This window comes from Caenorhabditis elegans, chromosome III (assembly GCF_000002985.6).
Source record: "Caenorhabditis elegans chromosome III".
NCBI classification, from domain to species: domain Eukaryota; kingdom Metazoa; phylum Nematoda; class Chromadorea; order Rhabditida; family Rhabditidae; genus Caenorhabditis; species Caenorhabditis elegans.
The window spans coordinates 972,728-988,841 of record NC_003281.10 but is presented as its reverse complement, the minus strand read 5'-3'; the positions used below and the strand labels follow the sequence as shown (position 1 = coordinate 988,841).

At 37.8% G+C, this 16,114-nt stretch overlaps 1 protein-coding gene and 1 pseudogene across 2 annotated transcripts; one reads left to right on the top strand and one right to left on the bottom strand.

The window, feature by feature from the left end:
- Positions 1 to 395: 395 nt before the first annotated feature.
- Positions 396 to 5,581, bottom strand: tbc-10 (Rab-GAP TBC domain-containing protein; the record flags this gene model as incomplete). Its single annotated transcript, NM_064909.5, has 7 exons — positions 396 to 639; positions 1,321 to 1,590; positions 3,143 to 3,398; positions 3,595 to 3,710; positions 4,342 to 4,558; positions 5,141 to 5,379; positions 5,426 to 5,581. The coding sequence occupies 7 exons, from the start codon at positions 5,579 to 5,581 to the stop codon at positions 556 to 558; spliced, it is 1,338 nt and encodes a 445-aa protein (NP_497310.2). The 3' UTR covers positions 396 to 555.
- Positions 5,582 to 8,304: 2,723 nt separating this feature from the next.
- Positions 8,305 to 15,533, top strand: R06B10.2 (annotated as a pseudogene). Its single transcript has 9 exons — positions 8,305 to 8,473; positions 9,301 to 9,432; positions 10,279 to 12,532; positions 12,583 to 12,744; positions 12,800 to 13,001; positions 14,119 to 14,553; positions 14,624 to 14,793; positions 14,937 to 15,091; positions 15,280 to 15,533. Coding segments are annotated over exons 1-9 (3,933 nt in total).
- The last annotated feature ends 581 nt before the right edge of the window (positions 15,534 to 16,114 follow it).

Genomic DNA, 16,114 nt, shown 5'->3' with positions numbered 1-16,114 from the left:
TTTTTACAAAATGCTAGCTACAGTAATCCACAAGTTTTCGTGGCGGGACCCCAAAATATGCAAAAACTGGGGAAAATGGGCGGAGCCTAGGCATGTTGGGGGTCATTGGAAAGGTCGCAGTGTGATAAATTCAAATAAATTAATTTCAGGTTGTTTTTGAGTTTTTTATGATTTTTCGAAAAAAAATCTCGAAAAAAAATTTCAAAATTTTTTTCAATTTTCCATTTTTTTTTTCCAACAAAGTAATATAATCCCATGAAACCAACATTTGAATTTTTTAGGGTTTCAAAACTATCTCCTCATCAAAAACGGCTTCACCATAGTCCCACCGCAAGGCTTCTCCCTATCAAAAAAAATTCCAAAATGTTTTTTTGCAAAAAAAAAAAAACCAAAATCACAGGGAAATTTTATTTTGGCTGTTCTGAGGTATATGGCAAGATGCGAAAGCACACAAAAAACGTGGAATTTTTGATGGAAACAACAAAAAAGTGAGTGTTGAAAAATCAATAAAAAAATCAATAATCGATAAATATAACAACAGGGGGCGGGGAGGGGTCAGTCAAATCTCATTTGTCGGGTTTTCATGGCTCCAAAATGAAGTTTTTCCATATCCGCGTCGTTTAGATTGGTTTCGGAGATCTTAAAAATATTTCAAATATTCAACAAAAAAATTCGAAAAAATTTTTCTTTCAAAATTTTAATTATTTTGTTGCTAAAACTAGGATTTTTTCAGGGTTTTAAGTATGAAATTCGAGTTCAGCACCTTAAAATTGCCCTAACCCGCAAGTTTCCGGTCATTTGGAGCCAATGTCGTAGGATCTGGTGTGTTGGGGTACGGTAGCCGGTGGTTGCGTACTCTTGGGGCTACAGTACCCCTCCAAACTTCAAAATGAAGATAGAAAGCTCTACTAAAATAATTTTAGCATGAAATTTTGCGTAGAAATCGAATTTCACAATATTTATTTTGCTATTTTATTTTGAACGTACATTATATTTGTTTTCTGAAAAAAATTCGGTTTCTGAAAGTGTGGCTAATTTGTTTTTATTATTTTCATGTAAAAATTCGAACTCAGCATAGTAAAATCACCCCAACCCAAAATTTTCAGCTTATTTGAAGCCAATATCGTGAGATCTGATGTATTGGGGTTCTGTAGTCGGTGTTTGCGTACTCTTGGGGCTACAGTACCCCTCAAAACTTCAAAATTAAGCTAGAAATATCTACTAAAAAGATTCTAGACTGAAATTTTGCGTAGAACTCGAATTTGACGCTGCATTTTTATGAAAATTCGCCCAATTCTCCAAAAATCAAAATTTTCCCACCTTTTGCACCAAGAACTCTTCCTCCATAATTTCTACAGGTAAATTCCGTAACCGGGTCACAATTGCAGGCATATCGGGGTACTGTTTAATCTGTGACGGCGTCCCAATTCCGAATTTCAGTAGCACCAGCGCCACTTTGAACAGAATCTTGACGCCCTCGCACAGGAACATGTCCCATACGCGGAGTACTGTAGGCCAGGGTAGTGTTCGGCAAAAGCAGCACATAAACCACTCGATCATGTATAACGCTGGGTCGACTCCGTTGGCTTTCTGCAAGAAAAAAACATCGATAATCGGCAAATCTGTACAAAAAAATTTTGAGCGAAATTTTTTCACATTTTTCTAGACTAAAAACGTTTCAAAACTTCAAGTTAATGTGAAATTCAAGTTCAACGCAAAATTTGGGTTTTAAAACTTTTGAGAAGAAGTTTCTAGCTTAATTTTAAAATTTCCAGGGGTACTGTAGCCCCAAAAGTACGCAATCACCGGCTACCGTACCCCAATACACCATACCTTACGACATTGGCTCGAAATGAGCTGAAATGTTTGTATTAGGTTAATTTTGGGGTGCTGAATCCGAATTTTGTCATAAAAATTTACGAATTCAAATATTTTCGCCGAAATTTGCTGTCTAAAAAACTATTTTCTAAAAGTTTGGTTTCACACACATTATTCATAAGAAAACTTAATAAATTCGACTTCAGCGTAAAATTTTGGTCTTACACTATTTTGTTTAAAGTCTCTAGCTTGATTTTGAAATTTCAAGGGGTACTGTAGCCCCAAAAGTACGCAATCACCGACTACCGTACCCCAATACACCATACCTTACGACATTGGCTCGAAATGAGCTGAAATGTTTGTGTTAGGTTAATTTTGGGGTGCTGAATCCGAATTTTGTCATAAAATTTTACGAATTCAAATATTTTCGCCGAAATTTGCTGTCTAAAAAACTATTTTTTAAAATTTTGGTTTCACACACATTAAAAAAAGGATTAAAGGATTAAAGGACGATCCGTTCTTCAAGCGCTATGCACTGCGGATCTGGGATTCATTCATAAGAAAACTTAATAAATTCGACTTCAGCGTAAAATTTTGGTCTTACACTATTTTGTTTAAAGTCTCTAGCTTGATTTTGAAATTTCAAGGGGTACTGTAGCCCCAAAAGTACGCAAACACGGAGTACCGTACCCTAATACACCAGATCTTACGACATTGGCTCCAAATGAGCTGAAATATTGGTGTTAGGGTAATTTCGGGGAGCTGAATCCGAATTTTGTTATAAAAATTTACGAATTCAAATATTTTCGCCGAAATTCACTGTTTAAAAAATTATTTTCTAAAATTTCGGTTTCACACACCTTATTCATAAGCGGGATAGGGTAAATTTAAGGTGGTAAATCCAAATTTAAACTTTTAAATTTTTGAAACCCAACAGCTATCGGGTTACTGTAGATGCAAAATGTTACAAAAAAACATTTTTACGTGAAAACTAGTGGGTTTTGCAGGTTTTCAATACAAAATTCGAGTTCAGCACCTCAAAATTACTCTGACCCACAAATTTTAGCTTGTTTCAGGCCAATGTCGTAAGATCTGGTGTGTAGTTGGTGTTTGCGTACATTTGGAGCTACAGTATCCTTGAATTTTAAAAATTGAGCTAGAAACCTCAACTAAAAAAGGTTTAAAGCCAATTTTTGCGTAGAACTCGAATATTAACATGAATTTTCAAGGAAGTGAAGAGAAACATTTTTTTTTTTTGAATTTTTCGAGAAAAATTTTTTTTTTGCTTTTTTTTTCTCAAATCAAATTTTTTCCGAAAACTCACAAAATGTCTGTAGGTAAGTTTACTCCTGTCCTTTATCAACTTCGTCAGTATATCCCCATCGGTTTGTACGGCTTCCAGGCCACTGCTGTAGTACCCGGGCAGGTACTTATGACAGATCTGCACAAAACAGTAGAAGGCGTCGCGGACCGGCATGTGCATCAGGAGAACCGCTGCAATTGGAGCCTGTCCTTGACAGTAGCCCTCTTCCGGATGGAGAATTGTCCAGGCTTTGAGCAAGTCGAAAAGGTCGTTTTTCCTGGAAAAAAACTACCGTACTTTGGTCTACAGTACTCTAATCTGTTTCAAAATAATTTTTTTGAAATCAGCAAATTTTCAGCTTTCAGAAAAGTATAATCATGCCTAGGTTCCGGTCATTTTGGAAATTTTTGACACAGCTAAAATCACTGCTACAGTACCCCTTTTCGTGGCGGGACCCTTAAAATCAAACTCACCCATTATTTCCGTACTTTCCCACCCTGGCAAACATTTCGTGTTCCGGAAACTGGCGGCTCAAGTCCTTCTGTATATCGTCGTTCCATTTCGGGTCACCGGCTTGTTTGACACAGTACTGAAATTAGTATTTGTGCGATTTTCTTGAAAACTGTCAGTTTCACAAAAATTTTAATGCGAAATTTGAAATCAGCACGCCAAAATTAGCCTAGCCCAAAAATTTCAGCTCATTTGGAGCCAATTTCGTAAGATCTGGTGTATTGGGGTTTGGTAGTCGGTGTTTGCGTACTTTTCGGGCTTACAGTACCCCTCGAAATTTTAAAATTGAGCTAGAGACTTCAAACAAAATAGTGTAAGACCCAAATTTTACGCTGAACTCGAATTTATCAAGTTTTCTTATGAATAATTTATGTGAAACCAAAATTTTAGAAAATAGTTTTTTGAACAGTGGAAATCGGCGAAAATATTTGAATTCGTAAATTTTTATGACAAGATTCGGATTCAGCACCCCGAAATTACCCCAACACCAACATTTCAGCTCATTTGGAGCCAATGTCGTAAGATCTGGTGTATTGGGGTACGGTAGTCGGTGTTTGCGTACTTCCGGGGCTACAGTATCCTTCGAAATTTCAAAATTAAGCTACAGAACTCTATTAAAATAGTTCTAGACTGAAATTTTATGCTAACTTCGATTTTGATATTAATTTTACAAATTTTTGACGGGAAACTTGTGAAAAACAAAAACTCACATCAAAAACAAATCGATTTGAAGATACTTCCATCTGGTACGTGGCACCGCTTAAATATTTCCACGCCCGGCCTCGTAGGCTCGGCGGAATCCCTTTTCGACATCGATTCTTCACTAATTCAAATTTTTCATCCATGAAGTACCGCCAGTTGTCGAGCATTTGAATCCATTTTTTCTCTCGTCGTCGTAGAATTTTTGAGTCTATTGGCGGCGTGGAGCTGAAATTTTGAATGTTAAGAAAATTTTAATTTCAAACTCGAATTCAGCGTAAAATTTGGGTTTTACTATTTTACTTGAGATCTCTAGCTCTAATTTGCAGTTTTCAGGGGTACTGTACCTTCGAAAGTACGCAAACACCAACTACCGTACCCCAGAACACCAGATCTTACGACATTGGCTCCAAATGAGCTGAAATTTTGCTGGTGGGGTAATTTTGGGGTGCTGAATCCGAACTTTGACATGAAAAGTCACCAATTTAAATATTGTCGCCAAAATTCATTGTTTAAAAAACTGTTTTTTTTTTTAATTTTGGTTTCACACACATTATTTATAAGAAAAATCAACAAATTCGGATTTAGCGTAACATTTGGGCCTTCCACGATTTTGTTTAAAGTCTCTAGCTCTAATTTGAAGTTTTGAGGGGTACTGTAACTCCGAAAGTACGCAAACACCGACTACCGTACCCCAATACACCAGATCTTACGACATTGGCTCCAAATGAGCTGAAACTTTTGTAGTGGGGTAATTTTGGGGTGATGAACTCGAATTTTGACATGAAAATTCAAAAAAAAAATTCTTACCATTTATTTTGTATCGTAAAAAATCCGAATCTATCAGTCTCCGGATGATTTTCCACTATATTATCCGCAAATTTCACCGAATTCTGAGCTCTCATCGTGCTCACGGGCTCTTCAAAATGCTCCAAATTTTCAGAAATGTGCCGATTCTCTGCAATCGCCACGTCGTCATCCACATTATCGTACTCCTCGTCGCCTTCATAGCAGACGGAACTTCGTTTGCTGCCGTGATGCGAGGATGTCTGGAAAATTTTGGAATTTTCCGAATTTCAGTTAAGAAAAACTCACTTCTCCTGGTTTTTCAGGCCGTTCTATTACGAAAGTGAGCTCTTTTTTTATTTGTTTAAGAGGTACGGTCTCGTCGAAAGTCTCCGGCGGACATGAAACTGTCATCCGTTCGATATTCGCGTAGTTGCCATTTGATGAGGTGGATGAGATTTGCATCTGGAAGAAAAACGGGCATAACTTTTTGAATTTGAGAGCTATCAAAAAATTGTGTACTAACAAAATGCGTAGAATTTCGAGATGAATATTTTGATAGTTGACAAGTTTTTGATAGCATTCTTTTGTGTGGAGTTATGCGCCTTTAAAGTTGGAGGCTTCATAAGGGGAAGGGGGGCATGGCGCCTAACTTTAAAGGCGCGTAACTCCGCGGAAAATAGAGGTAAAAAAATTTTAAAAATAGTAACTTGTTTATAATTCCAAGATAAGTATTCTGACAGTTAACAATTTTTAGATATCTCTACTCTCCGCGGAGATATGCGCCTTTAAATTTGGAGGCTTCAGAGGTGGAGGGGGAGGCGCGCCTAACTTTAAAGGCGCATAACTTTGCGGAAAAAGAGGTATAAAAAATTTTAAAAATTAACAAATTCTTTAAAATGTTAAGATAAATATTTTATTAGTTAGCAATTTTTATATATCTCTGTTTTGTACAAAGTTATGCGCCTTTAAAGTTGACGACCCCAGGGAGAACCACGAAGGGGAGGTGCGCCCAACTTTAAAGGCGCATAGCTCCGAGGAAAAAAGTGGTATAAAAATTTAAAAAAAAAACTTGTTTAAAATTTCAAGGTACACATTTTGTTAGTTGACAATTTTCAGCTATCTCTAATCTGCGCGGAGTTGTGCGCCTTTAAAGTGTGAAGCTAGAGCGAGAGCAGTGATAGAAGGGGAGGCGCAGGCAACAAAAACTCTTTCAATGGAAAATGGGTAAAAACTGAATTTTTATTGAAATTTTACTTTAAAAATTTAAATTTGCAAGTCGATTTTACCGAACAAACTGATTTTTCATAAGAATGTCTAAAATGAATTTGCAAAAATTTTAAAATTGGAATAAAACTCGATTTTTCTCTTAGAATTTGATCAAAAATCCAATTTTTTTTAAATTCTCATTGAAAATGCAGCACAAGTCTTTAAAAAAAATTCCAAAAATTGAGAAAAAAAAACGCAAGAGAAAAAAGTCGAAATTAACCGCGCCGAAATCGATAAAATGCGGAATGTCACTAGAGTGAGCGAGAGAGTGAGAGACACAGAGACAACGCGAGAGGATTAGACGGTGACAGAGAAGATAGGAAGAGGAGGAGAAGGAATTTACGAGCGGAAGGGGGGTTCTTTGTTTATTTGATAGATGATACGTCCTATTGGAACCAGTGAAAATATTGGGGGTTTTGTTTGGAATCAAATTTCAGAATCAACTTAGCTCAGGGTTTGCAGCAAAATGTTTCGGTTTATGTTGGTTTTTGGAAATGTGCTGATACAAAAAATAATACTGTTAAAAATTTGAGTATTTTGTTCGTTGGCACTTTTTTGATTACAGTAGTGTTACAGTACCCCTACATGGATCCTACAGTAATCCTACAGTGCTCTTGCAGTAATCTTACAACAATTATAAAGTACTAATGAAGTGATCCCCCAGGGGTGAGCGGCAAACGATTTTTTCCGGCAAACCGGCACATTGCCGGTATTGAAAATTTCCGGCAAATCGGCAAAGAGGCAAATTGCCGGTATTGAAAATTTCCGGCAAATCGGCAGTTTGCCGATTTGACGAATTTTTCGACAAAAAAATTTGAAAAAAAAAAACTGTACTACTACAGTAATCCTACAGTAATCCTACATTACCCCCGACTATATCCAATATCTTATGTGAAAAAGCAACAAAAAACCAGCAGAAATATCTGTAGTCTGGCCACACAGAAAATTATCGAGAATGCCCGCATGCTACGTCATGCTACACAGGGCCGGCCTGTTTTATAATATTTTGATCGATAATTGTTCGTGCACCTGCTGTGCCTATTACACACCAGTCTTTCTGTATTCCCTGTTGAACAGCTGCGTGCCTTAGGCTTTGACTTAGGCTTAGATTTAGGCTTAGGCTGGGCGGGGGAGAGAAAAAAAAAATGTAAATCCCAAAAAATTCAAGAATTCAGAAAAAGCAGAAAAAAAAGACGGAAAATGAGACATTCTAAAGTCCGGCAAAAAACCATAAAAATTGCCCAAAAAGTGCCCAAAAAAAGCAAAGTATTCAAAAAAAATAGTGAGAAAAAGTTTTGCAGGGTTGGAGAGTTTAACTAGCCAGCCCAAGCCCAGCCCAAGCCTGGCACTGAACCCGTAATTTTTTTAAATCAAAAATTGGGTGAAATTCACAGAATCGATTTCAATTTAAGGTGTGGCAAGCTCTTATCAGTTCTTTTCATATTTTTTTAAAATCAATTTTCAGCTGCTGTTGGGTTTTCCAGTCAGACGTCTTTTGGCAAGAGAGCTTAATAATACGGATTGCACCTGCGTAGATTGTACCATTTTCCTTTCCAATAAGAATTATGGAACTCACACAATGGGACGTCTATAGCGCCGCTCTTGTGTGACACAATCGAGGAGGCCACAGACGTAATAAAATAATAAAAACTAGGCCCTCTTATGTACTAAGTTGTGAAAATTTAGCCTCCCGGGAAGTGCGGGAGCAGGTGATCATCGACAACTATACAGTTATTTTGGGTCTTTTTTTGGGCGACTGGTGGTTTTTTCTTACTTTTTGAGTTCCGCGGCGCACCGGATTGGAAGCTCTAGAATATACTCATTTTTTTAAATTTTAATCCGATAACATTTGAGAAAGCTTAAAATTGTAAATGAATTTGTTCTATAAACGTGTAAAATTTAAACTTTCTCAACTTTTTCGACTTTCTTAAAATAAGAATATTCCCGTGAAGCACATAAATCAACTCCACGTGTCTCATAGTAAAAAATCAATTTCTGATCAATATTTGAATTATTCCACGATTTTCAATTTGTCCAAATCATCAGCAGTTTGAGATTCAAAATAAGGAATTTCTTCATTAAAAATGAGTGAGTTGCTTATTATTTTCTTTGCGCAGGTGTCCGGCGGCATTAAATAGGCATTAAGTAGGTAGACGTAGGTAGGCGTAGGTAGGCATGAGGGTGACACGGAGGCAGGCAAGGCGGCAGCAACAAGGCAGATCTAGGCATAATCTATCTTTCAAAATTTAAATCCGCTTTGCTTGAAAAATCGCCATCATTCTCTAATAATATTTTTCAATTTTGCTTGTATTTTTCCAGAAAGCTGGCGCTTTGATTTAAAAATGAGAGGCGCAGAAATTAAATCAATTTTTCACGTTTTTATTCCTTGAACGTGCTCTAAAAAAAACTAAATAAATTTTCTAAACAAAACTAAAAACTTGAATTCGAAAATTGAATATTCACGTGCTCCACATTTTCCACATTTTGACAAAATTCCAAATTATTCCACGTTTTTCACTTTTCGATTGTCCAAATCATCAAAAGTTTGCTGCTTGAAAATACGAAATTCTTCAAATATAAAATGAGTGAGTTGGTTGTTTCTTGACTTTTTTGCGCGCCTTTCAGCCAATTTTCCAGTGTAGCGAGTACTTTTTTGAACCAAGTAACTTTGAGAATGTGCTCTATTGACAAAGTTTTTGACACGTGGCTGTGTAGTTTAGGTGGAAAAAAACACATATTTTCGGAAAAATTTAACTATTCAAATACAAAACTGTGCTTTTCAACTTTATTCAGTCAATATTTAATCATTACTTCGAGTTTTCCAATTTCAAACTCTCAATTTTAAAATCCGTTCTTGGAATCGTAAAAATGAGTAAGTCAGTTTGAAATTCCTCTCAATTTTTGTACATTTTCAGAGTTAATTATCCCTATAGTATCGTTGATACTATGGCATAATGTACACGCTGGTCGACTTGTTTATGAACGTGCCCCTGATGGTATTGGAAAAGCTTATGAATACTTGTTCAACAGAAATCCACGTGCAACTGGTAAGTTAAAGAAAGATTCAGATCAGGGGTGTGCGGCAAATTCCGCAAAATGGGAATTTTTTAAGCTCAGAAAGTGGCAAAATGAACGAAAAGCACTTAGTAGTAGGGTTTCCGTGTGAGCGCGACGCGGCGTCGGCGCCTCACGCCGGCCGGCCTTCGCCGTCGCCGCTCGCCGCTTTAAAAAAGTTTTGGAAAAAAAACTATAAATGAAAATAAGTTTACGTGTTTTTCAATGACGGCAAAAGTGGCGGCTTGAGGCTGTTTGAGGCGCCTCGCCGGCCGGCGAAGGCGCCGCACCGGCGCCGAGATGGAAGCCCTACTTAGTAGAGAGAAGAGGCGTGTGTGGTGGTCTAGTGGATAAGGTGCGCCTTCCACTCACATGGTGCGGGTTCAATCCCGGCGCCGGCCACTATCGTCTTCCCTGGGACCGGGGCGTTGGTCGGCTGGCCATATCAATTCACTCGGCAAAACGGCCTAACTTCATAGCACACTCTTGCAACTTCTTAACAACAATTAGGCATTTTAGCTTTTAAGCAAACTTCTGCAGCTTTTCAGACGACTTTTGCAATTTCTTAGCAGATGTAAAGCTAAATTTCGCTCACAATCCCGTTGGTTTTCGCAACTTCTTAACAGCTTTTTACAAAGTTATATAAATGTTTTTATTAAGTTGCAGGAGTATGCTATGAAGTTGCGACGTTTTGCCGAGCATGATACCCGTCGCCCAGTTTCCATAAAATAAAGGATTTTCAATTCTTAGCCAGCTAACTACAGAACTTGCCGCACGTCCCCTGATTCATATATTCCTAGAAAATGTTTCCACTATAATAGTTATTGATTTTTTTTCAGACGAGTTCTCGTCTTCACTCAACCAAATGCAAATGATTTCTCGTATTACAACTGGTATTTCTATGCAATATGGACTCTCCAATGGAACTATCACTTTTGATGATCTAATCCCTGAATTACTTCATTTTGGAACTATCACTCCTACTCAAATATCTGCAATCACTACTGATAAGTTAACTGAGATTGTTGATGGGATTAATGGGCTCCAAAGGAAATTAGATTCGAGTAGTGAGCAGCTTGAGGAACAGCTTATGATGTTTGCGTCTGTTTATGAGAAGACTAAGGGTGTGGTCCCAGGGAGCATTATTCCTAAAGACGATGTATACAAGACTCAACTTGATGCATTGAAGATAAAATGGAGCAAAGTAGATTCTTTTGCAAAAGGAATTGTTATTTTTCTAAACGAAATGGAAAGTATGGAAGGAGTGACCAGTGATGATGACGCTAATATCAAATTAAGTGACATGGCGCCTCATTTACCAAAATTCAAAGATTGGACTTTGGAAGAATATAATGTTTACGCACAAAATCAGCATCTCCGAAACATTCACATTTCCTATCCTTCCCTCAATTTAGTCTACAAAGCAGTGGCTGAGTTTTTCCCATATAAAAACAGTCTAGATGGTTCTCTCCTACCCCAAGTCCAAGAAAACATCAATAAGTTGAACACACTGGCTGAAAAAATAAAACCAGAAGCTCCGATGATCTCACAACTTCATGAGTTATTCTTGTCTCGAAGTCTTAAAAAATCGGTTAATTTCAAGATAATCTCAGGATTGTTAAATGGAATCTCAGATATTCAAATGATCTTTACTGACTTGAAGAATGAATGGGTGAATAAGACAGTTGATGGACAAGCTTACAATCTGGGAAAGGCCTTGAATCAATTGAAGACTTTGGGGAACAATGCACAGCAGGTTGATCTATCGATTGTGCCGGTCGAGGAAAAGATTTTCAAGGATGTGTCTAACCTGTATCAGAAAGTCAACAGTCTTAAGGATCTCACTGTTATTGTAAGGCCTTTGATTGGGACTGTCACAGGTATTGAGATTCCTCAATCTGCAATCAGGATTCCTGCGATTGACGTCATCGGTCAACTTATTGATAAAATGAAGTTGCTTTCTTCGAAGCTCGCTGCTCTTGAAATTTTGGTCCACCTTTCAAAAACTTTACGATCTGCAAAGAACACGATCAAATTGGAGAAGATGAAAAACATAACGACTGCAGCTGAAGGAAAACTTGAATTATTTAAGAAAAGTTCGGATTTCAAAGACATCTACAAGTTGATTCTACCTGCCAAGAAAGCTGCCCAAAAATTGAAAGAAGCGCCAACTATTACGGAAACAGTCACAAAAATCCAAACGAGTTTTGGTAACCTTACTACTTTTGTTGACGACTTGAAAAGTTTCCTAGATGACATAAAGTTTTTGGAGAATATCAAGGGGATTGATTCATTGAAGCCAGTTATTGAAGTCATCAGAGACTATAGAGATCCAAAATTATTCAAAAAAGTTGATCTGAGTACTTTAATAGGTCATTTGCCAAAACTAAAAAGCACTCTCAAAGTACTAGGAGACTACATCAAAGGAATCAAAACTTCAAAGCATATGGAAACTGAAGCATTGTCAACATTCACTAACATTTCTGTAGGATCACAAGTGGTTGGAATGGCAACACGTGGAATCACGAATATGCAGATGATGAGTAGCCAGACAGTTGATTTGAAGATTGTGAAGGAGTTGAAAGCTGTGATTGATGAAGAGATGAAGAAGCATCAGTTGAATCCATCAGATGTCAAGAATTTGAATTCACTGGATGGATTGGAGGACGAGTTGAACAGGATCAAGACGGCCATTTCAGATTTTAAGAAATCTGTGAAACCAGTGAAATCCTTCAAACTTTCTAATTATTCTGGATTCTTCCAAGATGCCAAAAAAGTTCCGGGAATCAAAATCAACTTGCCAGCTATCATTGGTTCTGTGGAAAAGTTGAAGGATCGCCTGTCGACAAGAAGAAGAAGATCAGCATCAGCATCCCAACTCGACACACTCTTGAGCCTTCTGAGATCTCTTCAAATCTATGATTCCGCCAAGTTCTCCAAAGCTTTCGATGACTCTGCCAAGTCCTTGCAAGCACTGGACACATCTTTCACTGCGTACAGCAAAGCCACGTCTAAGCTTCAAGGTCAGAAAGGAAGTCAATCTCCCAGATCCCCTGGATCTTCTCCAACAAAGGAATTGAGTTTCTTGGAAAAGTGAGTTGATTTGTGATTATTAGTCTTTCATCAGTTATTATATGTTTCAGAAGTTCACCTTGGTCCTATATCATCATCGGCGTTGCATCTTTTTTAATTGTTGCAGTGCCTGTTGCTGTGATTGCATTTTTTTTTTTGGAAAAGAGAGCCTGCACTAAAGGATATTGACTTTGTCAATTTAAACACGCAGTCCGGTGATCAAGAAATCGACAGTAAGCTCAATTTTTTGTATTCTGAAATATTTTTAATTCACACTGTTTTCCACAGACTCGGCATTCATCCCACCAATATCTGCTGTTCGAAAATATCTTAGTGATCGTTTATATCGGGTGCAAAGTACTGCAAAGCGTTTGGAAAACGATTTTGGAGCAACATTTTATAACATCATTTACGCGAACAAGATGAAAGTGCTTGCTAAGAAAACACCCGCAGTGTCGGATCTTGTCAAAAATCACTCTAAAGATCACAGGTAATGCTTTAAAAAATTATTCAATTGAGAGCTTGGCTGGGTTTAGGTTTAGGCTTAGGCTCACGTTCAGGCTTAAGCTTTGGCTTAGGCTTAGGCTTAGGCCTAGGCTTATACTTTGACTTAGACTTGTACACAGGTTCAGGCTTAGACTTACTAGGGAATGGTGTTACCCCTGCAATCGCTAGGAGGACAAAACAAAGTGAAAATGGAAGATCAGATCTATGGCTACAAGAATCAGTTTTTGGAATCTGCTAAACTCGGTCCCAAAGCTGAAATTTTTTAAAAATGTGCATACATCAGGTGGGAGAAAAGTGAAAATTTATCAAAAAAAGAAAACTTCCAAAAAGTTTCCAAATTACTTTTATGATTCCCAGGAACCAAAAAATTTATTCCGAAGTTACCAAAAAACGGAAGAAACCGTGTTTTTGTGCATATTTCATGCTAGAGGAAAAATTCAAAAAAAAATTAATACCTAGTGGGGAACGAACCCGTGACCTTTAGATTAATGAGCACGAGAGTTCACCAATCGGCCATTCGAACGGCGGCTGCAGTGCCAAACTTTTATGTAGCCACTTCTACACACGAAAAACGGCATTTTGAGCAAAAAGAGGACTACTTTTTAAGACCGAAAATTTCAGCTTTGGGACCGAGTTTAGCAGATTTCAAAAACTGATTCTTGTAGCCATAGATCTGATCTTCCATTTTCACTTTGTTTTGTCCTCCTAGCGATTGCAGGGGTAACACCATTCCCTAGTTAGGTTTAGGCTTAAGCTTAGGCTTAGGCTTGGGCTTGTCCTTGTCCTTGGGCTTGTTGGATTGGGGATTTCAAATGATTTATCCAAATTGGGGTTGTGCCTTAGTCTAAATAACCTTTTTCTTTTCTTTTGCGCTCCAAGCGCAGGGAAAAACCTTCTTGTAGATTTTTAAGAGGGTTAGGCTTAAGTTTTGGCTTAGGCTTGGGCTTTGGCTTAGGCTTAGGCTTAAGCTTAGGCTTAGGCTTGGGCTTTGACTTAGGCTTTGGTTTAGGCTTTGGCTCAGGCTTTGGCTCAGGCTTTGGCTTAGATTTAGGCGTAGGCTTAGGCTTAGGCTTATGATTGGTAATATCGGGGTTTTTCAGAGTCGAAGTACCACTTTTGGAAGCAACACGTGTCGTTCTAAAAGGTTACGGAAAACGATTTGCCGACGATTACATTCACGCGAGCTACGTCACATGTCAAAATGGACTAAAGTTGATTTTGACGCAGTCACCACAAAGTCTTACAGTGAATCCGGTAAAACCAAAGACCCACAAACACGCATGAAAGAAGCCCTGTAACTCGACGATTGAGAAATTTTGGTGGATGGCGAGACAGGAGAAGGCGACGGCTATTGTAATGATGTGTAATTTTGTTGAACAAAATCCTGCAGATGGTCAGGCGTTTGTTGCTAGCTCGGAATATTTCCCTCTTAAGAAGAACGAAATATGCGAGTTCGAAGGTGGCTCTGTCAAATGCACGAATTACGAACGGGAGTATATTGGAATCATTACGCGTAAACTGACTTTAAATTTCGAGTAAGTTTGAAAGATTTTTTTTTCGTACTTTTTACGAGAAAAAAAACTAGTACAAAAACACTAGTTTCAGTGATGGTGAGGAATTCAAAATTACACACCACCAGGTCCTGGATTGGAATGGTTTGAACGCTCTCGAAGATCACAGGGGTGCTGGTTTGGCGGCTATGTTCCTTATGAAATACGAAACGACAGCGATCGTCCACTGCGTTGATGGTGTCTCTCGTTCAGCTGTTTTGGCAGGTAAGCGTTCAAGTTTAAGAAATTTTTGTTACTATTGAATCTCGAAAAGATGATGAACCTCAAAATTCAAAATTAAGAAACAAAACTTATTTTGACTTTCAAATTTACTTTTAAATGTTCACTAAAATAGTTCCTTACTGCAGGAATGATCATTGGCTTCCAAAAAATCATCGAGACGCGTGGAGATATGAACGTGGCTGATCTGATTGATGATCTTCGGAAACAACGTGCAATGGCAATTACCTCGGGTTTGGAACTTGCGTTTGTTGATGCTGGAATCTTTCTGCTTTTTAAACGAGTGGGTATTCGAGATTAATTCTTACTGGCCGTATACTTCTCTTGGGCAACTGTTATTTTTCTAGAAAAAATCCTCAGCGGAGTACACGGCTAGAAATCGCATGCAACTTAATTAAAAAACGTTGTTTTTTTTTTTCTAAATTAATTTGGTTCATTAAATTTCAAATCGAGAGGTCCTAATTTTTGTAGATGATGAACAACTTCGAAGAAGAATATCCAGAAGACCTCAAACAGATGCTCAAAGATGCTGTTCAGTATTACAAATTAATTGCGGGCTACCAAGTCCAGCAGCGGGACAATTATTTCAAGAAACTCGATAATATGGGCAAAAAACAAATGAATCAGAAGAAAAGTACCGAAGAAGGTGTTGACAAGTCGAAGGAACAAGGCAAGGATGCAACTGTGATGAAAGAGAAATCTCCCTTGGCCAAAGTTAACTAGAATGCATGAGCAAAAAATAAAGTGATTGGCTCTGATTGTGGTTTTTATCTGTTTACAGCTAGTTGAAACAGGTTTTTTGTACTTGTTCGAGAATTTGAGTTCTGCGCAAAAAAAAACCCCCACGACACTAATTTTAGAGTGCTGCCTTTATTTTAAACGAATTTCGGGTACTGTAGCTTCAAAAATACGCAAACACCCTTTGATGCGCCATGTCTTACGACAAAATGCACAGATTCGCAAATTTTTGTGAAAAACGCGGCGTCTTAGGGTCAAAAATGAAAGTAGAATTCAAATTTTTAACTGAAAAAAATTAGAAAACTTACTCTAATATGCCAAAAACAGTGCTGAGGGGGTCTAGTGCGCACGGCTCCGTAGATGGTTTGAGGTGTTTCGGAAGCCTGGGAAGGTAAAATTTGATTTTTTTTTCTGTCTGACTTTAGTCTGTTTGTGAAACAAAGTCATTGTAAAGACTTTAGTGTAAATTTGTAAAATTTTTAGATTTTTTTTAGATTTTTTAGGGCTTCTCTGCATTTACCTAAATGCTCTCGGTCAAGATTTGCCAACATTTTATCCTAGTTTAGCG